The sequence below is a fragment of the Cotesia glomerata genome, linkage group LG10 (assembly GCF_020080835.1).
Source record: "Cotesia glomerata isolate CgM1 linkage group LG10, MPM_Cglom_v2.3, whole genome shotgun sequence".
Classification (NCBI taxonomy): Eukaryota; Metazoa; Arthropoda; class Insecta; order Hymenoptera; family Braconidae; genus Cotesia; species Cotesia glomerata.
In genome coordinates, this window is record NC_058167.1 from 14,320,508 (window position 1) to 14,344,325 (window position 23,818).

Below are 23,818 nucleotides of genomic sequence, written 5' to 3' on the forward strand. Positions count from 1 at the left end.
ATTTTAATTTATTTAAGATTCTTCGTAAAGTTATTTATTTTTGTTCCTGTGCTACAGGAACTTAATCCACCAGAAAATATGCAATCTAGATAATAACAGAGTCGCGAAAGTGCTCGAGAGGTCATTATGGTTGTTATTAAACTTGAAATAACGTTTTAACATTTAATTAGGTTCATCCGTGAGATGCTAAAATGCTACCATATAATATTGTTATAATAAAAATTATTGAACAAGGATTTTATTAAATCAAATGAGAGTTAAGGAGGAATAATAGTTGATGGTTAGATACTCTAATGGTCCAGTGTTCGAATCTTGGTTTGAATAATTTTACATTTTTTTTTTTGCAATAATTTTTAAATTATTCTTTATATTTTAAAAACTTTATTTTGTGCGACATAAATGGAGTTTTTTTTCCTTTTAAAAATTTTTTAGATGATTAAAAATTTATGCAATAATAATAATAATAACAATAATAATAATAATAATTTTTTTAATTCAATTTTGTTCAACAATAATTGAATTTTTAATTTTTTTATCACTCAAAAAAATCTCACAATTTCTCCAGATTAATAGTCTCTAGAAAAAAAAAGCCAAACTTAAATTAATAATTCATTTTCTACCACGAATCAATCACTCCTATCAGCTGTAGAATTTTCATATTAATAGTTTGCTATGTCTTTTATTTCGATTATTACTCCACACCATCTCATTATCTCAGAAATATTTATTTCTCTGAGCATCAGCCACTGGAACTGTAAACACGTTCTGGCAGTGTGTTTCTTGTCTTTATCTTCAGCGCCGATGGATAATTCTCTCTCTTGTTTCTATCTATATACATGAACCATAAGAGCAAGACCAAGAGTTGGCAATTACAATGCGTGGAAAAACGAACGCGAATTACACGAGAATGGTATGCGAAAACCCGCGTTATATTCTTCTTTCTCTTCTCTCACTCTTTAATAATGTCTTTTGACATGTCTGGGATCTACCCCTCACACCAATGCACACCATAATCTCGAATATAAATAAAGGAGAATAAAACCTCCGGGACATAACACCACAATAACAAAAAATCAGTAAATATAAATAGTCATACGTGGACATATATCTTTTAAGAGGCTGCAATTAAATATGGCTTCATCAATTTAGCTTCTCATAAATGTTAATCTTAATTAAAGATACTCCCATGAGCAACAAGTCCAAGAACAGGACTAAAAACCGAGCGTCCCGATCGTTTAAAGAAAAGTCTATATAATACTTGATCGCACACATTAAATAAATATGATGGATAATTGATGGCAGGTGCATGTGCTTATACAATCTTTGCGAAATTTCTCATTCCATCGCGTGTCCCTCAAGGGGTTTTATCGACATTTAAGTATGTACTAGCCTGGTTAAGTATAATAACACATGTGTATGCGAGAAGACAAAAGTGCTGAGGAATGGTAGCCATCTATGGGCAGATAATCGCACCCTGAATTCCATAATAAATTTTAAATCTGATCACGCTCGTACCTCGGATCATTTTTTTTTTTTTATTTATTTAGTTACTGGAATTATAACTGTGCTTTCACTCCTGCAAGTACGTTAAAATGCGGTGGACATGTAATAGATTATTGCAATCATGTTGGCAATTAAATATATACAGTTTAAGTTTGTTTTATTTTATTATTGTGTATAGAAAAAGCTAGGCCTCTTAGCGTGTCACCCATCCAGATGCTTTTTTATCACAAATATTAATTATTAAAATTGTTTTGAGGGTTTTTAGTCCGCGGATGCTTGTTACACATTAATTTAATTAATTTAGACATTGGGAAGAAGTCAATTATCAATTATCTTGTTGAGATTGGTTCTAGAGCAAGAAATTTCTATGACGGGATTTTAGAAACTTCGGAGATATTTATTGGAAGAAGATTATATAGATGATAGATTAAAGATAGCTCGAGCAATTATAAAGTTATTTATTGAGTCATTAGATAGGAGTTTGATTGATGATTACCATTCAATTTTATAATGTGAATTTTTGTATGCAAGGGATTAATGGAGTGAAAAAATAATCGCCAAGCCCTTACTGATTATAGGCTTGATAATGTATATTTGTGAGTGTACTAAAGGAGTTATAAGGATGTAAGATGCAATGCAGGTTTGTATTATATTATATTGTGGTGTGGTATAATCCCAAACAAAAGGACTTCATTAATAATCAGAAGCACTGCTTTTGTGTCTCGTATTACGGATCCAGGCGTTGTATAAATGGATTTATATTTATCAGGGCGAGATATCGTTTCATCTATTTCGGCTTTGTATTTTTGATTTTTATTTTTATTACTTCTATTTCAGTGCCGTTAACCTTTTAGATTTAATAATGAATAAAAATTTTTATTTTTATTATTTTTAGATCTAACAATTTTAATAATTTTTTGAATAAATATTATAAAAAATTTTTATAAATTCAATTTATTTAAGTAAAAAAAAATTGCCAAAAATTTTTCGATTTAAATTTCGTAAAATAAAGTTTCATTTTTTTTTTCATCATAAAATTTTTTCATAAATAAATTTCCAAGCTAGACTTGATGATAGATCTCTCATCGTAGTTGATCTTCTGATCAAGTGTCATGACTTGGCTCAAAGAGTGTAATTATAAGTGCATTACTTGAGTAAATCATTAGATCTTTCTTCAATATTATGAATATAAATAATAATTACTTATAAACAGAAATGTCTTGAGGCAATTCGTGTTTTTTAATTGGAAAAAGGAAAAAACTGCAGTCTTATTTTTATCATTGTACCCATTTATGAAACTACAATTATTAAAGATGTAATTTTATTTTTATTAATGTAATGGTTATTTAATTTCGTTGAACGGTAAAAATATGTGTTGTGTTATTTTTTAGGCTCGTAAATTTACAGTGAATAAATTGTCTCTGGGTATAATACAACTGGTGAGTAGTGAATAGCAGATAGTTTATTGCAGAGCCTTATAAAACTGCTTTTTACATCAGCATCATCTACATATGTGACTCTTTATCTGTTTATGCTTATATATCTGTGTGTGTATGTGTGGAAAAAGGATACACAGTAAGAGGCAAAGGCTTGAATAAAAGTGCGGTACAAGTATATTCTTAAACTGGCGTTTTATCGCTTGGACGCGTGAGTTCACGGCACACACAAACGCGAGAATGGAAAATAATAAAATCATTAAAATAATACGAACTGGTTAGGTCTGCTCTGTCTTTTGTATGCAGAGTGTAGAATGTAGAATATAATGTAGATATATAATAGCGAGAGTTAACTCATGAGAAGCTTTTACACGTGGGCATTAAGTCAGTCCAGAATTACTAGTCGGACAAAATTTTTAAAGTTAAAGGTATGACTATTATATTGCAATCAACGACTTTATATCTTAACTTTTCGCGGATAAATTATATGGATATTTTATTTTCAATTTAAACTAGCACCCTGCAGTTAAAAGCCACTAAAAATTGTGAATAAAAAAACTTGAGCTCAATTTTTTGGTATTTTTATTACAATATCCAAAATTATATCGACGTTCTAATTAGCAAATTGTCTAACTCCATTTTAGAAAATCTTCCATTTATTCGAAAAAAAAAATTAGTTAAAAATTTATTATCACTTTAAAAACCATTTAATATCTAATAGAGGTATAATATTTTGGTTTGGGTCATTTAAATAATTTATAATTGGACTATAGCTACATCAAAATGTTAAAAAATAACCTTCTACAAAATAAGGAGTTAAACCGATTGCTAATTAGACCGTCGATATAAAAATTTTCTGCTGTTAAATAAAAAAAAAATTTTTTTTAATAAGTAAATAAATAATAAAACGGCATTATATAAACCTGGTCACCCCCGTGGGTCCTTAAAAAAGCCCCCAGGGGTATCAACTTACGGCTCACTAGCTGTTCGTGTGGCGGCGTTGCCGAATTTCGCGTAACAATAGGGCCCTTTGTTACTAACGCGACAGGTAGTACAGGCTCGTGGACCCATACACTTTAGACTTACACATACTGTAGTCGAAGCAATACAAAATAAAAGTTCCCGATAGAGGTACGAGTCCTTAAGATTCGGATTTCGTTATTTTATTTTTTATTTTCGGGGACCTTTACTTTACTTGGACGGTACGGGTACAAGGTAAGGGGCCTCTGACCCAATCTTTAACATTATAAATTTGAGCCAGCGGCATGTGTAAGTTAAAGCCGTACTCTTCCGCGTTTATTTATATATATATAAAGAATTTTTGTTTAATGTTTAAGCATGAGGGTAATTCAACGCCGGACATCCACGACGTCATTGCTCCGAAAGGCTTCTTGGAATTCTTATTAATTCATAAATCTCATATCAAATTATTAGCCAGAAACCTTTTACTCGACAAAATTCTTCCGATGTTTCTATCTCAACTCGGTAAATAATAAATAAAAATTATTTTTTATCTGCTGTTGATCAAAAAAATAAGGAATGAGTTGAATAAAATGATTGATAATTGCTGGTATTAATTATCGGAGCGTACAATCAAGTTATAAATATCATGAATGTTTGTGATATAATGAAAGGTAGGCTTGAAGGGTGACAACGATCGCCGAGAATTGAATGCTGGGTTTCTGGCTAAAAAATAATTACAAGTAACTACATAAGTATACATATGAGTTTTTTTTTTAAAAAGTGGATGAATACGAGGGGTAAGACTGAGACGCTCGTCGATTATTGAAGAACCCCGCGGGGAGCTTACAATCGCGAATGTGTCCTGGGGCACATAAGACATGAGATTACTCGTCGATAATAACGATCCGGAGTACAGTCGCACGACATATATTTTTTTAGATGCTTCTTCATCGTCCAGTTTAGCTTCAGGCTTGATCATGATTCCCGCATCGGTATGCAGATAAGATCATATTTTCTTAGGATTTTATTTTTTTTTTTTTTTTTTTGCGGAAAAGATGGAGATTATAGAGTTTTTATGGGTAATTATTGTTTTTATAGGGAAATGTTGTTTGTAAGAATGTCTTTGATGTTTGAACTTTTGAAAAAATTTGAGCTTTTTTAAGTTTGAAATCTGGCTAGTGTTAATTTTACCAATTAGAATTTTTGACTGCATTTAAATTATTTAATTATTACTTTGAATTTGTTTAATTTGGGCATTTGAAAAAATTTGAGCTTTATTAAATTAAAATTTTGCTAATTTTAATTTTTTTCAATTAAAATTTTTAACTAAATTTAAATAATTATTTATCTAAGCTTCAGTTGCTTTGAATATTTTAAATTTAAACTTGAAAAAAAATGTAAGTTTTACCAAATTTGAAATTTTGGTCATTTTTATTTTTATTAATTACAATTTTGACAAAATTTCAACTTTTAGTGACCAAATTTGATTTATAATTTGAAATTTCTTTTAATTAATTTTAAATATTAAAATTAATAATGTTAACTTAAAAATTTCCAAAAAAATAAATTACTATTTATTTTTGACTCAACATTAAAAATCAAATTATTTTTTTCCTCAACTTAGTCCATAAAAAATTAACCAAAAAATTTTTAATTATAATTTTCTTATAAAATTAAAAAATCCTACCTTGAGCACACTCGTTCTGATCCTGCGAACAATCGATTCCTTCATACCCAGAAGCACAAGCGCAAGTATAAAAACCATTGATGGGACTTGTGTTACATATTGCACCCTCGTGACATGGATTTGACGTACAGGCATCATCAAGATGACATAGCAAACCTGAAAAAGCATAGACCGTATAAACCACCTACTGGCCAGTTCCTAATTAATGAACTAATAAATAAAATAAAATAAAATCAGAAGCATTGCATTGAATCGATAAAATTAAATTGGATATTTTATAGTATAAGTAATGAAATACTGTAGAACTGGGTAAAAACCCAGGCAGTATGAGTTGTAATTGTAAATGACGAAGGCTCTAGTAGTACAAAAGTGTCAGCGGATTACCAAAGATGGACTGGAGGCTCGGAGCCAAAGAAGGAGATCAACAAACGTAATGATAGAAAATAAAATTTAAAGACACTGGTATTCCGTATATATATTTATAAATATAAACTCTTTAATCTTAACTCGTATTGTGAGGAATTGAATAATAAAATTGAATCCCGATATATACGATCTGATGCGAGATGCATGGGGGGCCCGCTTTTATATACATTTACAGAGTTACAAAGTGTTTACCGACAAATAATACTCCCGATAAATTACATTAACTCTTTTCTTCTCGTATATATAATACAACACATGTTATTATTATATTGTCTTTTATTTATAAACATATAGTATCTGCTTGTGGTGAATAGAGAGACTAGAAGATAGAGACTGTAGCCTTTACTTCCACTTGTTCATCAACTTTCAAGAGTTCTAATCACCCGTCAATTGTAATCCGTCGTAGGTATGGATGTATGTATGTATCTTCTGTAGAAAAGTGGATTATAAGAATGTTGGTAGTGCAAAAAAATAAAATGTTTACTCTCGAGTTGAAATTCAAGACTCAGACTTGAGGATAAGTGGACGAACATTAGTTGAGAATTCAGGAGACATCTGTCGTTATGTTATTGCTGCTACTACTTGCTAGACTAAGAGACTATACGGCGACCTCGGGTGAATCTAATAAGGAGATGCTTGATGAAAACTATCGAGATAAACACACCTGCGTTCCGAGGTCTAGTTTTCTATTCAATACAGTGCTTGCTGATTTATTTTTATTTTATCTTAAGATAAATTTATTTATATGATTTTACTTCTACTTTAATTTATTGCTTGAAAGATAACCCCCATGAAAATAAAAATATATGTCAAAATACATAAAAAATATATTAAAAATCTATAAAAAATATATAAATTATGTATAGTAAATATATTTTTAATAACTAACTTTTGGCCGATTTTCATATATATTTCAAATATATTTTAGATATATTCAAAATATATTTTTAGATATGTATTTTAAGATATATCTTGAATATAGTTAGTTATTAAAAATGTATTTACTATACATATTTTTTATAGATTTTAAAAATATATTTTTTATATATTTTGACATATATTATTTTTATATTTTTTTTTCATGGGGGAAATTATTTTTAATTTAATTTATTTTTAGAAATTTGAATTTCCCGCGCTTATGTAATTCAAATCTCCGCCATTTAAAGCGACCCTCCATCTTGTCGAGGACTTAAAATCAAAGAATAATCGATCTTTTGGGTTGTAAAGCAACTGATAAGGTTCTTAGAGGCTAAATTTAATGAAATTATCAATAAAATCGTACCAGTCTTTCCGGCAGTGCACTGGCAGTAAAAACTGCCAACGCGGTCGATGCAAGTAGCGCCATTGAAGCAAGCCGCTGCATTACAATCGTCGATATTGATACTGCAGTCAGCTCCAGTCCAGCCGTTGACACATATGCAGGAGTAACTTCCATGCGAATTGGTGCAAGTCCCGCCATTGTGACAAATAGAAGGGCGGACCGAGCACTCGTCAACGTCAGTTTCACACTGCGGTCCTCTGAATGTCGGCGGACATAGACATGCGTACTCATTAACTCGGTCCACACATGTCGCGCCATTCTGACACAGGTTTCCTATGCAGTCGTCGATGTTCTCTTCGCAGTGTTGGCCTCTGAACCCTGAAAGTAAATAAACAAATAAATTAGTCCAGATTATGAAAACCAAGATAATTTTTTTTTTATTATCTTTGTTTATATTCTTAGAAATAAAATGAGAGCTTGGTAATTTTTTTAAAAAATAAACTAAGGAATTTTCAATGGGCTGACCTTGTACTGAAGTTGATGTCTTAATTAAACATGCATTTTTTTATTTATTTACAACCATAAAATTGATTTATTCAACCAGACCTTGAAAGTCATGACCGTCAATAAAAATTATCCCGTTTAATTTAAATTTGCGCAATTATTTTTATTTTTTTTCTGTTTTTGTTTGATAGAAAAATAATGAGAAATTTTTGGATAGACTTCTAAGCGAAGGAAGGAAATGAATTAACCACAGAAATAAACGGAGTTTGATAAGCAGAGGAGGTGTTGGGTAATTGATAAAGATGAGAGTTTTGCTTTAATTTCCTTCCTAAAGTATTTATTTATTTATATGATTGTGAGTGTGTGCTAGAGTCGATATGTGTAAAGTATAAAATATTATAAAGTGTAATCATGGATACGATAGCAAGAACGTGGGAAACAAAACCGCGAAAGTCGAGAAGATAACGAGGAAACGATACCTTCCTTCCTACCGACTTCCTTTCCGGCTTAGTTGCTTCAATGAACTATATGTAACACACTCTACATTCTATGCAATGTTATACCTAGTTTTATTTGTTTATAATGCTTTTACCCGGTTATTAACTTCAACTTCCACATATTTTTTATAATTATCGCCATTCTCACAAATACTAAACCAAGAGGAGAAATAATAAAATATATAATAATGAAATTAACAAGCTGAGCGCTCTCACGTGCTCAGACCCCGCGAAATTTATTCCAAGTCTTTGTTTTTTAATAAAAAGACGCTTTTTTACATGTTTGCTGTTTAGTTCTCACATCAAACTCAGCGATCGGTTGTTATAGGTAATTAATTGGTTCACACTACGCGACAATTGGCTTGAAGAAAGTTTTTTTAATTGGTGAGAAATTTTGCGACGAATTGCCGTTTTTTCTCAGCATTCAAACGAGAGATTGTGATTATTGGTTTTATGAGAAAAAAGACATTTTATGTTTGACCCAGAAAAATTTATTTTAGTTTTTATTTCTTCCCTAAAACTGAGAAATTAGCTTCAAAAGAAAGTTTAGGAAACGATTTAGAGTGGACTAAAATGCGCTCTAATTTTAGGACTCAGTTAATTTTTCCCGGTTAAATTTCCGTACGCGGTAATTTATAAAAATTTGCTTAAATATTTCTGGATTTAATTCGATTAAACGATTCAAGACACGCCAAAAATGTTGTAGTTTAAAGTTAAACAACAAATATCCAACAAAAAAGATCTATACGATTAGACGCGTGAAATGATTAGTTAAAAGCCAGAAGCATTTGACCAGAAAAATAAAAATAAAATTTATTATTCCAAGGAAATAAATAAAAATCTGATTTGGAATGGAGGTATTACAAAAAAGTATCGAATAAAAAAATGCTGGCCTTAGTGGGTGATGCATACCTACTCGTGGACCATAGTTAGCATCTAATGGCCCGCATAATTTATACCCGATAGGGCAGCTTAACTATCCAATCCCGTATACTACACACATGTAAATAAAATACACACACACACACACACACACATATGTGTTCAATAAGCAAATACTTGAATAATTCAGCAATGCTTAGGATGTTCTATACCATAATATGGTATATTACTATAGACGAAACATTATTATACCATTATACATCACGGGATTGGACAAATATAATATTATACGTGTAATGTGTGAGACAAACTAGTGTAGAGTGTAAATGTGATAGTTTAAACACTTTATCCATACACTCTTCTCGTATCGGGAACTATAAAACTACTTAATACTTAAAACTATTTCTCTACTCGTGTTCTTAAGGGTCCACGACTTTATTATACTACAGCCCAGCGAGAGCTGGAGCTATATAATAAGCTATAAGATAACATTAATATTAACGCGGGCCTTTTTTACTGAATAATATTATAATTTTTTTTTTTTTTTTTTTTTTTTTTTTGGTTAATGGTTAATATTTAAATTCTTCAGTTTTATTAACTCGTGGGTTGTCATTTTTCACTTTAGAAATTTACTCTGGGGAATTTATTTTTAATTAAGAAAATTTTTAAAATAAATAAATTCAAGCATTACAATACAAATTAAATTACAATACAATTTTAATTAACTTAAAAAAAATTTATTTGTAGAAAATAAATCAAAGTATCATATTAAAAAATTAATCATTTTTTATGAAAAAATTTGATGCATAAAATACTTGAAGTATTAATTCACTATTTAATTACAAACGCCCAGAATATTTATTGAAATACCAGTAGTTTGTTATTGTTTATATAAATAAAATAAAATGAAAATAAAAATGTCTTACGATTTACAAAAGCTTGGCGAATCGATTCTTACGACTATCGATACACAATACAAAACCGGTAAGAACAAAAGAGTCCGCTTTCTGCCAGTCACTATCGCACATATTTGCCCGCGAATTCGTTCCGACAGTTTTTGCCAACCGATGGGCATGGGCATGAGCAATAGTTACTTTATATTTTTATTTTGTTTTTTACTCGACGACCCAGGACTTTCTGCAGCCGACTGGCTAAAAACTAACAATCTAAACTGAAACTCACAACTATTTAATCTGTCGATGTCGATACGAGAATGAAGCCCATTAATAATCAAACGCTATAAAAAACCGACTTTTAGATAAATTATTATTATTATTAAAAAATGAGAAATATAAAGCGTAATGCTCACCCTTATTCTTATTTCCATAACCTTATTCTTATTCCTGTCCCTCGAACAATTCCCCGAATATTTTTTTATCTCGATTTTATTTATCAGGTATCGGACTCGCGAATGTTAAAGCATGGGCATGGGCATGTGAGCATACAAGGCCTTAAACGGTCCATACTTTATACAACTGGAGACTCCAGAGCTGGAGTAAAATGCGATGAAAGAAAAATAAAAATAGCAGCAAAATCGAATTGAACGAGACAGAAAAAGTCAAAAACAAAAAAGTATTGAAGTACAATAAAATAAAATAAAATAATCTACGAAGTGTGCTCTGATGGTGAAGAAGGCGTAGGTGCGTCGGACGGAAGAAACAAACCCGCTACTTATAAATCAACGGCGGTCCCCCATAATTGCGATTGTCCGTGGTTATTCAGTTTCTTCCCTTTTATTCCTCACATATACATCCTACATACGTGTGCTATGTATTATTCTCTTCTCTCTTTACCGACGTCTTATCCCTCTCACCCTTTCATATATTTATATTATACATACTCTATTCTCATCCTTCAGATCGACTACAACTACATACATTATATTACAACTAAGGTAGAAAAATATATATATATATATATATATATATACATATATAAAAGCATCTACATCCCTCTACTCGCGATCCGCGATTCGAGCGTTCTCCTTTCGGCTCACTTCTCGTTTGTTACATTACTACATAACATTAGAGGCTTCATATGTGAATCTGTATAGTATTTGTTAATATGAGCTCAAGTACACATATGTTACATTTTATATTATACGTAATGTACATTGAAAAAAAAATTAACTTGATTCAAGAGAAAAATTCTTTAACCAAAAGTATAATTTTGAAGAGGATAATTGTCTTGAATCAAGTAAAATTTCCTTAAATCGAGAATTTTTCTACTCAAATCAAGAATATTAAGTTCTTCAAAATTATATACTTGATTCAAGAACATTTTTTTTTCTGTGTAGATAGACACTACACATCATCGATTCATTTATTTATTCGCGGTCGAGGAAGATTCTAATAGTTTTTATTTTATTTTTTATTCATTTGACAACCCAAAGGTGTGCGATGTATAAGTTTGAGATTTTTGAACCTGGTTCGGCACTCAGGAGCCTGTACGAAAATATTTCCAAACTGTCGGACGCATGCTTTTCTCTTCTTTATTTTTCATTCCTTCCGGTTCTCGAAACAGGACAACGGCTTCTCGGTTTTTATCTTTTTTATGCAAAAAAATGCTTTCCATTTAGTTGTGTGGCTTTAATGGTTTTGGAGAAAAGTTTTTTTGGGATAAATAGCTCGTTAGTTTTTCAATTATTTGGACTGTTGGAGTAATTTTAACTTTATGAAGAAAAAGAAGAAATATAACATTTATAATTTAGAAATAAATTAACAAATTCTAAAATTGCATCCTTAAAATTTTTTTTAATTCTTAGACGGAATTTTCACTAAATATTTTTACCTAAAAAACGCCACAATAAAATATCAAATCTTTACTCCAAAATCATAATAAAAATCTTCCAACTGATCTACTTTTGAAGTAGTAGCACATCCCCAATTGAAGATCTTTTACTTAAAATGTATCCATCTAAATATAATTGAAAATCGTGGTATAGAATTTTATTTGCCGAATTCTTAAATCCGGGTGTTTCTTAAATTCTTGAGCATGAACATATAGAAAAGATCCCGGAGCATAATCCCAAAAAAATAAACTAAACCACATACACATCGTATCGAAAAGCTATTGGGGTCCGGTGTCTGGTCCAGAGAAGGGACGGGTGTCTTTCTCGCTCCTCAACCAGCATCAGCATCTTCTACAGCACAAACACACACACACACACACACACACACACAACCTTCCTTATATCAATACAACACATCGCATTATATCAGTATTAGTGTATAGTAGATAAATTTGTGCGCGTGCACGTCCACATATCACATGTGTGTAAAGTGTCGGGTTATACACACATATGTCGGAGTATTTCCATCTCTTTCTGGCTGGAGCCGTGGATTTCCATCCCTGTTTTTATTTCTGTCTCATTCGCTCTTTAACCGGGTCTTTATCTTATTTTCTTTGGTGTTGTCCCTGTCGAGCACGCTTAGAGAGAGAAAGAAAGGGTCTTGCTCGGATGAGGTGTGGCAACGTTGCGAGAGCGGGTGTGCGTCCTGAGGCGGCCCCGATAAATGGTGGGGACTGTGGGAAAATTCTCATGCCGCTGACTATGGTTAACAGTGACTCTCAATCTATTACAGTATTATTTTTATTTTCATTTTTATCCTTTGTACACCTTACTTGGATTAATAATTATATTATCTAAATATTAATTGCTTTTACGCTAAATTTGAACTATTTGTTTCACTTTTGGATCAAAGTTTGAGAGAAATGGTACACTGGTACTCTTTTATGGGTTTAAGATTAGGATTCAAATCCTCGAGAACGAGGGATGAAAGGATAGGATAGGATTTTATTGTATTATAGTGTAGGAGGGAAATGGGAGACACTGTTATTTAATTGTTCTATTGAAATAGTTAAAGTCCCGTATAATAATGCGAGGCTGTTGGTTTTTGAAATCAGATGTAAGGTAAGATGCGCAGACACGAGCAGGCAACGGGTGGTCACGAGACTCAATCTCTCTGCGGGGTGTCCGGAAAAATTTGTCTTTTTGGGTTTGCTAATCCTAGGGGAACGTTATCCTTGGATGTGTTGGTGTTAATGTGATTAATTTGGAAAAAAATAACAATTATAACACTTAAAATATGAAAGAAAAATGAATTTTTTAAAGAAAGTGGTCTTTAAATTTTTTTTGAGATTGATTGTCAGAAAATTAAAAAAAATTTAATTGATTTTTTACAGAAGTTTTAATTGAATTTTGTTGTTGATAGTGTTGTCTAATTGATTTGAACTGATGAGATGTTAGTTTATGATGTATTTGTTATTTGGGTTAGTTAATGAAATAAGTATTTAAATAGTGAGAATAATTGATACTTTTACCGTTAGGTTTCTTATATATTATGATCTATGAGGAAAGTCGAGTTATTAATAACAGTTGAGGAGTATATATTTTAACTTTTTGATCGCTATCCCTAGCTCTATTTATGGTATGATCATTTCAGCGTGATATTTAGTACTCGTTTAAGACACCTAATGGTCTCCATGCCTTTTTTGAAGTGTTTATATAAATATACATCGATCCTTTGGCTCAGAATTTTATGTTAGTGCTCTTTAATGTTTAATTAATTTTTTTTTAATTTAAAAGAATTGAAATGGAACAATGAAATTTATTTTATAAAATTTAATAATTGAAATAATAATAGTCAATTAAAAAAAGAGCTATATTATTACTATAAAAGAAAAAACGTATAACTAGAGCAATGAAATTTATTGTATAAAATATTTTATTTTTAATAAAAATAATCTGATTTTTTAATAATAATTATTATTGTTATTTATAAAAATAAAATATAAGGTAGTTTTGACCTTGATCAGTCGTCTGCGATTTGACATTTGTTGAATTTAATTAAGGAGCCTATCGACGAATTTATAACCATATACACACACATGAAAGTACATATATGAACGAAAGTAGATGGATGTGGATGGATGGATAGCTGGTAGTAAGCGGATCGGTTTTAAGGTCCTTTGATGGCGGTCGTTTTGAGAAAGACTGAAAAGAAGAACGGGCCCTTGACAAAAATATGCGGAGATTGCGGATTGCAGGGCAAAGCATGCCAAAAGAGAGCAGTTTAAGATGAGGGAGGAATTGGATAAGAGGGACCAGACAAGAGGATAGTTTTGTTTAGAGAGCCAGTTGATCGACAAGACCTAACTCTGAAGAAAGACAGTCAACACCGGCAACAGGTTAGCTATAAGACAATCAACAGGTTGTTTTCGCATGCCGGGCCGTCTCTAAGGCACGCAAACTAGTCTCTTTAAGTTGCCAACGGCCACCAATAAGCTCCTTTAGGGTTAGTTATTTTTAAATAACTAAATATTTTCGCTGTTAATAAAACAGGGCAAAAATTGTTTTATTTATTTATATATTTATTTATTTAGTTTTAAACTCAACCGCCGACAGGATTTGCTGATTTAACGATAGACTAAGCATAATATAACCAGACTCATGTGTTTTTTTACACACGAGGTTTATGTTTAAGAACAATAGAACCTGTTCAGTGGTATTGTATTTTTTATGGACGTTTACAAATAAAAATATATATTGTTTTTTATTTTTTTAAAGGCGTCAAATGTTTATGCGAATTCTAAAATAATTTTTGAATTTCTTGCCACGTGATATTTTATTTTATAAATAAATAAATAAATATTTATTATTCAAAATTGGTGTTTACTAAAAAAAAAATTACAAATCAAAACAAAATTATTTTAAATTCCAGAAAATAAAATTAATAATAAATATTTAAAAATTTTTATGATTTTTTTAACAAATAAATTTTTATAAAAAAAAAATTCCTTATAGAAATTAAAAAAAAAAAACTGAGTACAGGTCGAAAAAAAATTTATTTTTCAATTTTAATAAATATAAAAAGCTTCAGTCACTTTAAAAAATTATTAAAAAAATAAAAATTCAGCGGTTTTATGTAAAAATATCGAATATAATATTTTCACTGGACAAAAAAGCAAAAATAAGGGATTTTCTCGGGCGATTGGAGACTCGGGAGACATCGATCCCGTGAGACAAGATGTTTCCAGGTCGACGGTCTTTCAGGACTGATACCGCGTTATGTACGTGGTCCAGTGGTGGCTGTGGCTCAGGAAAGAGAATGAACAAGACAGTACTTGATATTGCGGTTGGTCTTGCCGCATCATACGATACTTTGAGATGAATAAAATAAAAACTAAATAAAGAGCTCGCTGGATAGGATAGATTTATCGTGATTCTTAGTATATATATAAGAAGACCATAAGAATATAAGCAAAGTAAAGTAAAAAAAGGAGTAAGAATATAAGATGAGAAGACGCTGAGAAGCTGAAATAAAAAATGAGAAACAAAGAGGAGAGCCGGTGTCAAAACAAGAACCCGTAGGAGGTTTATAAGAGAGAAGTGAGTGCTATCACGCCCGCTTTATCTTCCTTCTAAGAGCTCCGGAGAATGAGACGACTTGAGAATCGAGACGAGACACACATACACAGATCCATAGTCTTCCAGCCAGCTCTCCAAACAATTCTTATTCTTATTCTTATTTTCATTCGAAATTCTTTTTATTTATTTATTCATTTTTTAGTTTCATTTTATTTGTACGGGGCATTAAGTTTCGCTAGTATAGACCCAGACTCAGGCTCAGGCCCTCGTATCTATTCTCCAGCTCTTTTGAATATCATACGAGTACTCCAGCCTCAAGAGGAGGCAACCGAATGTAGGTGTGCCCTTGGTTATTTGCATACATGCGTACTTGGTACATACTCGTCATCCGTAGCTTTATAAACTATAGTTATTTAAGGCAGTATTTTACTTTTAATCAGTTTTTATGGGGTTTTTAACCCATATTAACGGAGATATTGAAGGAGGGTTTGTTTGAGTTATTAAATACATTTTAAAATACATTAAAAAAATATTTTTTGCCTTTTTAAATATTAAATCACTATCGCTGGATTAGAATTTTTAATTTTCATTCAAAAATGTAAGAATAGCAGAGAAAAAATGAGAAATTGTAAGATTTTTCATAATTTTTGACTAAGAAAAAAAAATAATAAATATAAAAATTGTAAAAATGTAAAAAATAGAAAAAAATTTTTAATTTTTAAAATAGAATAAAGTTGAAAAATTTTTTTGACTTAAAATTTTGAAAGAATATTCTTAAATTTATTTTCAAAAAATAAATTTAATTTATTTTAAGCTTCAAAGTAAAATATTACCTAAAATATCTTTAAGCAGCTTTGAATTTTGATTCAACTTTGAAATTTTAAAAAAAATTGATCATTATTTTTTGTGATTAAAATAAAAAAAAAAAAAAAAAAAAAAGTGAAGGTACGACTAAACTGTCACCTACAAAATTGGAAACTCTGTAAGATTACCAGGGACTCTTAGGCGTTCGGCGACGTTTAACCTGAGTGGGAGGTCGTGTAGAACTCGTATCGGTGAGAGGAGAGCAAGGGGTTAGGTATAAGGTATAAGTCTCGGTCTTCTGGTACCAGAAGAGAGTTCAGTAGAGGCAGAAGTAAGAAAAAGAAGGAGGAAAGAAGAAAGAAGAAAGAAGAAAGAAGAATACCGTGGAAGGGCTTTAGAAGAACGAAACAAGAAATAAAGAATGAGGTAAAGAAAAAGATCACGATGCTAAAGGGGGTCCCACCCACTCTAGTGGGCCCTCTTGGACTCGTGACCACCTCGGGCTGATATGTCGAACCGAAACCCTTGCTTTTCTCCTTGTCCTTTTTTTACTTTATTATTTATGTTTAATATTTCCCATGACTCCCTATGACTTGCTCTTTGTAATACAAACATAATTCAGTATATATTTATATTTTAAATTATTTATTTATTGTTCTAGTCTGTTTTGTTTAGTTATTAAAATTATCATTGTTAAATAATAAATATTGTTGATTTACGAGCGGTTAATTTACAGGGCCAGTCTTGCTTTGGATTAATAGACGCATTCACACGCCCTCTCACGATCTCTATCGAACACTCTACTTGTATCTGGATAACTATTCACTTATCTAAGTGTACTGAAATATATCTATATATTTATATATATTATTTTCCTAGTCAAACTCTCACTTTGGTAAGCTCACTGTCTCATTTGTTACATCACCGATAGAAGCTGCAAGAGAGACTGTCTCACGTATCAAGACAAACTCGTGCCGTTGCTCATTCATTTTTTTGTTATATCAATATCAGTAATGAAATGTTCATTTTTGTCCCCAGTTTTGCAATAGTTTTTTTTTTTTAAATTATTAATTAGTCACGTTTATGCTTTTTTAAATCTGGGAGTTCAAATTTTTATTATTATTCTTGCAGCTCTCTAAATATTTAAATAATAAATATGCATAATACAAAACTTCTAGAAGTAAAAAATTAAAATTTTAAACTTCCTGCTTTTTTTTTTAATAGTACTAAAATTTATTGTTTTATCAAGTCTCTTTTTTTCTAGAAAAATTATTAATTAATTAAAAATAATTAATATTTTTTTAATAAAACAAATTTAATAAAAATTGCATACTTTAAAAAATTTTTATAAATTTTTCAAAGCTTAATTTCTGAGATAAATATTTTTTTTTTACTTTTAAGTAATAATTTAGCTCCATTTATTTTAAAGATAAAAAAATTTTTAACTTCAGTTTTAAACAAACCTTAAGCTCAAGACCGGAGATAATTCCGTCCAAATTTGTTCTGGGTCATTTTTATTATTTATCTTTATCTTACGAAAGCTAGCCAGGCAGTAACTAAATTACAAGACTTCCAAAAACTTAAAAGTCTAATCGGAGTAAATTTTAACTAAAAAAAACAAATAGTTGAAAAAAATATTTCGTCCCGAGCTATTTCACATAAACATGCCCGTGAATTCCTTAGTGACTCATCTAGAATTTCAATAAATGATAATGATAAATAATATTCATAACTCATAATCATAAATCACATATTATATTTCCTGAGTAGAGGAATATTAATATACAATATAATATAATACAAACACAAACGAAAGAGAAAGGACGCTGTCTAAAATAATAAAAGTTGTTTCTATGTAAATTTATTCACGAGAAATATTAATATAGAAAAGGATATTGTAAACATAGAAATTAATATTTAACGACAATAATAATAATAATAATGATGGCATTAACTTTATTAAAAAAATTTTTAATCAATCGATGATAAAGCAAATGCTTTTATCCGAGCAAACGAGCCTAAAAAAATAAACAAAGTAGACAATTTCCGGTAAATTAGTTCTGCTTTTTCTCAAAGTTTAGCTCAAGACCTCGTGAGTCTGATCCTCCTTCTCTGCCCTTCATTCCAAGGCTAAGGCTAAGACTAAGGGTGAGGGTAAGAAGGAAGGGAAAGGGGGCTATAAGTGCCCTCACATGTGTCTGTCGGTTTACCTTTGCTCAGCTTTAAAACAAGATACTTTTTGTTCATCTTTATTTTATTTATTCACTCAGTCATTTTACACTGGCTGACTAAAGTCTGCAAGTCACCTACGGCACTCCTTCATCCAGTTGGATTCTTATTCTTATATTATGTCTTGAATGTTGTATGTTGTATGTTGTTGTGTGTGTATGGGCCGGGATGCTGCTCCAATCCAACCGAGGAGGAGCAACATCCATTTTTCACCTCCGCTCTTTTCCATGACACTTTATTACTCACGGCTTTCAGTCAATACAAACTCGCTTGCCTGATCGATAACTATTTTTATTGTTAATGTTAATGTTACATTATGTGTGTAATTTTTATTGACCTCAAACCCGATCCCGATTTTGATCGGATACGTTGATTTTTTTTTCTTTTTTAAATAATTATCTTACTACACGGTTACCGTTATATTAATCAAGTTAAATTAGTGCCTGCATAATAACCCAAAAATTTAGTAAGAGTTGAGAATAATAATAAAATAACCGTAATTACAGAATATATCCTTCTAAAGGCAGGAACACGCAATAATAACTGATTAAATAATTGCCCGTGATTTAAATCAGCGTCAAAAAAATTATTACACTACTGACTACCGACTACTGGGTTCTTTACTTCCTCATTTTTTTTTATTAGGTGTCGGGTGGTGTGTTTATATGGAAATACAAGGACATAACTGATAAATTTATTTTTTTTAACAATTAAAAATTTTTTTTTTTTAAGTTGATAATTTAAAAAAAAATTTTTTTATTGAAAATTTTTCCATTTTTTCATTGTTAAAAACAATCCAAAAATAAACAACAATACTAAAAAATCTTTTACAATTTTTTTTAAACAAATAAATTTTTTTTATTCCCCAAAAAAAAATTTAAAAATCATCCATACAATTTTTTATAAAAAAAATTCAAACTTCTTTTTAAATATTTAGACTTTCATCATTTTTCATACTATCAAAAAGTTTTCTACCAAATTATGTAAATCCCCTACTAAAAACTCCCAGTGAATAATTCCAAGGATCAATAGACAAACATTGAAGCCGATTAATCACAATCTCGACAAAAAAATAAAAAACATTGATGTTAAATTTCTAAAAATCCCGATTTTACAAACGATAATCCCCGTAGCTGAGAATTTATATGACCGAAAATAAAATAAGTTAAGACATTTTGATGAATCGAACGCTCTGCTCAACTCGGAATTTATTCGTAACGGTTTCCGCTAACCCACGCGTTTAACCGCGAGCTGCATAGGTCAAGGGAGAGAGAGAGAGAGTTCCCCGTTTAATGGATAAAGACAAAGCCATTCTGTCTAGTACTCTCTTCCTATATATAGGATAGGTAATATAAGGAGTAAGAAGTAAAGAGTAAATAGTTAAATCTGAGATTTCTGCTCTGAGACTCTGCTCTCTCTCATGCGTTCTATTCGTGTTTATATTATACCGATAAAACTTCTCCTGTCGATCTGATTTATTCCTTTTCTGCAGAAATCTCTACTATAGTTACATTAAGTGTAGTATATACTATTTCTATGCAAGAGTTTAAACTTCCGAGATGCAGATATGTACCTTCTTTTTCTATTATATCCACCCGCCCTTTATTTACATCGCGTCTTATTTATTTTCTTTGAGAAAGAAACCACCGACTTGTACATACTCGGCATTACTTCATCGATGTATGCATGTATGTATTACATACGAGCAGAGACCAAGTTTAAGTCCAGCGATTTACACCAGAGATCTTAATCTCCCTTAATTACCAGATATTTTTAACGACTTACTCCGTTCGATAAAGTTAAGTTGTCTGGAACATTTTTTTAATTTTGTTAAAATCCATCCAGCAAATGGATATTTTTTTTCTTTTTACTTACTAAGGAATTTAATTTTAATGAGTTTTATTTTATATTTTACTTTTAAACAAGTAGGTGGTGGTTGTACTTATGTACATGTGCATTAATCATGCGGGAGACAGTGAGAAACCCGGCGCATAATGCGTTGCGTAGATTTATTTATCATAACCTGGACGCGTAAGTCACTCGCTAAGTTGTATTTTATCTTTCGTTTTCGTTTGATTTAATTTTTTTTTTTTTTTACATAAAATATCGCTTTTGGTAGAAGAATAAAAATTTTTTAAAGTTAAAATTTTGATAAAAAATATTTTTAATTGATAAAATAAAGAGGAATTTTTTTTTCTTTTGTAAATTATTAATTTTGGTTGAATTATCTTTACAATAAAAATTATTTTAGCGAGGCAAAATTATAAGAGTCATAAAAAAAAATGCGAGCAAGATTAAAAATATTATATGATCATTTAAAAGAAAAAAATCTTTGAATGAAATCAATTAATTAAATTTGGAATCTCCTAAAAAAGACGATAAAAAATAGCAAAAATAGGAAGAAAGATGTAAGTAGTAGAAATAAATATTGTCGCTGTTTGCAGGTAAGGGTCAGAATCGTGTTCCAATTAGAGGGGGCTTGGACATATTTGATAAAAAAGTAAAGTACGTAGGTCCTTGGAAGTTGTAGGTTGTAGCTTTGTAGCTTCTAATAAGGACCGATAGTTCTCCGAGATATCAGCCGGATAATGTGTTATGTGGTTATGTGTGTATGAACAAGGGGAAGGAAGGTATTAACAAGGGGGTGCTAGAGAAGATGCCCAAGAAATAGTCCGAGCAAGGAAAACGTGGTCCTCGATGACGATGACGAGATTGCTTCAAACGGTGTATTTCTTACTCTTTTAATTTGCTAATTAGCGAGATTAAATTCCGTTGGAATTCGCTGGATATAAGATTATATTCAAGCCCGAGTTTTACTTGTAGTAATAACCAACGCTCGTGGGATAATCATTGATAAGGATGATAAGCAAATACAAATGTCAAGCTGGACAATTTGTCCAGAATTTTTAAATTTATCGAGTTTTGTCAATCAATTGAAACGTTTTGGTAATTATGACCTTGAAAAAATTTATGTTATTATTTTTAATAATGATATAGTTGGTTCTTAATAAAGGAAGAAACTTATCAATTAATACTTCTACTAATTGACTATTATTCTTGGTGGTAACGAGTAATAACACGTTTTATATGTTATAGTTAATTATTATTGTTTTTTTGTCTATTAATTTAATGACTAGTGATTAAATTTTAACCAATCGGCTAGTGACGTGGGTTACTTGAAAAAAATAAATCGTTCTCTCTTCTTAATTAAGTTGTAAAAAATATATTTAGTTTGATCAGTGATCTGCTGTGTGTTTGATTGGAATTAAAAATGTTTAAAATTGTGTTTGTTGTAAGTTTTGTTGTTGTTTTTGGTGGGGTGATGGTTGAAAACTTGAAGGAAGATCAACATTTTAGGAACAGAATGGACGAATTTGTGGCAAGAAGAAATGGTTTGAGTAGCTTGAATTTACCGAGTAATGAAACTACTACCGAAAGAATTGAAACTACGACGGATTCTATTGAAGAATTGGATAAAATCGAAAAAGAATCGAATGTTGATGAAGTTTCATCAAATTTTACAAAGAATTTGAACAATTCTGGGGAAATTATTATTAATTTTAGTGAAGATTCAATTGACTTTGATGAAACTGAAGAAACATCGAGTTTTGATGTAGTTCCAATGAATTCTACAAAGAATGTAATCAATTTTGGAGAAGTTAAGACAAATTTTAGTGGAGATTCAACAGACTTTGATGAAGTTATAGAGATTTTAACTGACTTATTATTAAATGTTATGGAAACATGGTTCAGAAATTCTGAAGTAAAAATAGATTATGATGAAATGTCAAAAAATTCAACTCAAAATACTGAAATTGATGTTAAAACTTCAATAAATTCTACTGAAGATACATCAAATTTTTATGAATTTCCGATAAATTCTTCAAAAAATTCATCAAATTCGGAACAAAAAAATTCAATAGATTTTACTGAAATAACTTTAAATCTTATAGAAATTCTAAAGGATTCTAGTGAAGTGACTAAAAATTATACTGAAAATACGAAAATTGTTAAGAGATTGCGAAAGAATATTCGGAATCTGCAAATAAATCGACTGGGGCTACAGTTGATAATACCGAATGTCAACTATTATTTAGTAAAATTACAAAAAAATCTTTTAAAAATTCTAGACATTATAAAACAATTAATTCCAAAATTGAAAACTGAACAACAAGAGATTTTTGTGGATCTTCAAAAAAGTTTATTGAAGCAAGAAAATATTATACCGAAATTTAGAGAAAGTTTACTGAAACTTGAGCAACATTTGAAGAAATTGGGAAGAATTTTACCGATTGTACAAACAACTAAATTAAAAAAAATGAAAATTGTAACAAAACTTCGACAAATTGCATCAAAATTACAAAAATTTCAATTGGTTTTTCAACGACAGGTGTCAAAAATGCAAACAGATCTATCGAAATCACTGGAAATTTTTTCAAGATTAAGTTATTTTATTCACACACAATCTAGTTTTCGGAATGTACAATATTTTTCCCAGAAACTTCAATTCCTTTTATCAAAACTACAACAAACCCTACCGAATTTACTCAACAATTTGTTGGTTATAGAAAATAATATGGAAAAAATCTAATTTCTAATAAAGATAATTGTAAATTTTAGTTCAGAATTTATTGAATAATAATAATTATTATATAAAAAGAATTTTGAACTTTTGTTTTTTATAATTTACAAAAACAAAACTAGGACCACGTTATGGGAACAAGAAGCCAGAGGTCAAGGGATTTAAACGGGATATGACCTCTGTAAAAACAACTAACGTAATATAACTACTTGCCAGTGGACAGTCACTGTATATTATGTACCATATAGGATATAAAACCCCACGTACGGCACCACGCAGGGCTATTGTTTTTATCTTCACTACAATGATACTTCAGATGCTGTGCTGCTGGTATACCTTGTATATTTATATCATTTTCTTTATTTTATATTCTTTGGGTAAAAAAGTAAATTCCGAAGTAAACTATTGTCCGGAGGAATTGAATGTTGGGGAAATAAGGAAGGGTATACTTTGTAGTATACTTTGAATAATTAAATAAAATAATAATAAAACTATGTTAAAAGAGGAAAAGAAAAAATGATAAAGACACGTGAAGGTCTCGGGCGATGCCAATATGTATGCAAATAATTCTTGATCGTTATTCTGATTCGAGCAGCCATTGAATTAATCCAGATTTATATCAATGTTACTGTCCACTCACAGTCGGGGTTTGTTATCATGTTTAATATATTTTT

The 23,818-nt window shown here is 30.4% G+C and overlaps 1 protein-coding gene across 3 annotated transcripts in view; it reads right to left on the reverse strand.

Annotated features, from left to right (window-relative positions):
* The window catches only part of LOC123272329 (neurogenic locus Notch protein), a 145,594-nt gene that overhangs the window by 43,284 nt on the left and 78,492 nt on the right, over positions 1 to 23,818 (reverse strand). For all 3 annotated transcript variants that reach the window (XM_044739010.1, XM_044739011.1, XM_044739012.1), the window contains 2 exons: positions 7,298 to 7,654; positions 5,590 to 5,745 (listed from right to left, as the gene is read on the reverse strand). In XM_044739010.1, the coding sequence (XP_044594945.1) occupies positions 5,590 to 5,745; positions 7,298 to 7,654 (513 nt within the window). The remainder of the gene's footprint in view (positions 1 to 5,589; positions 5,746 to 7,297; positions 7,655 to 23,818) is intronic.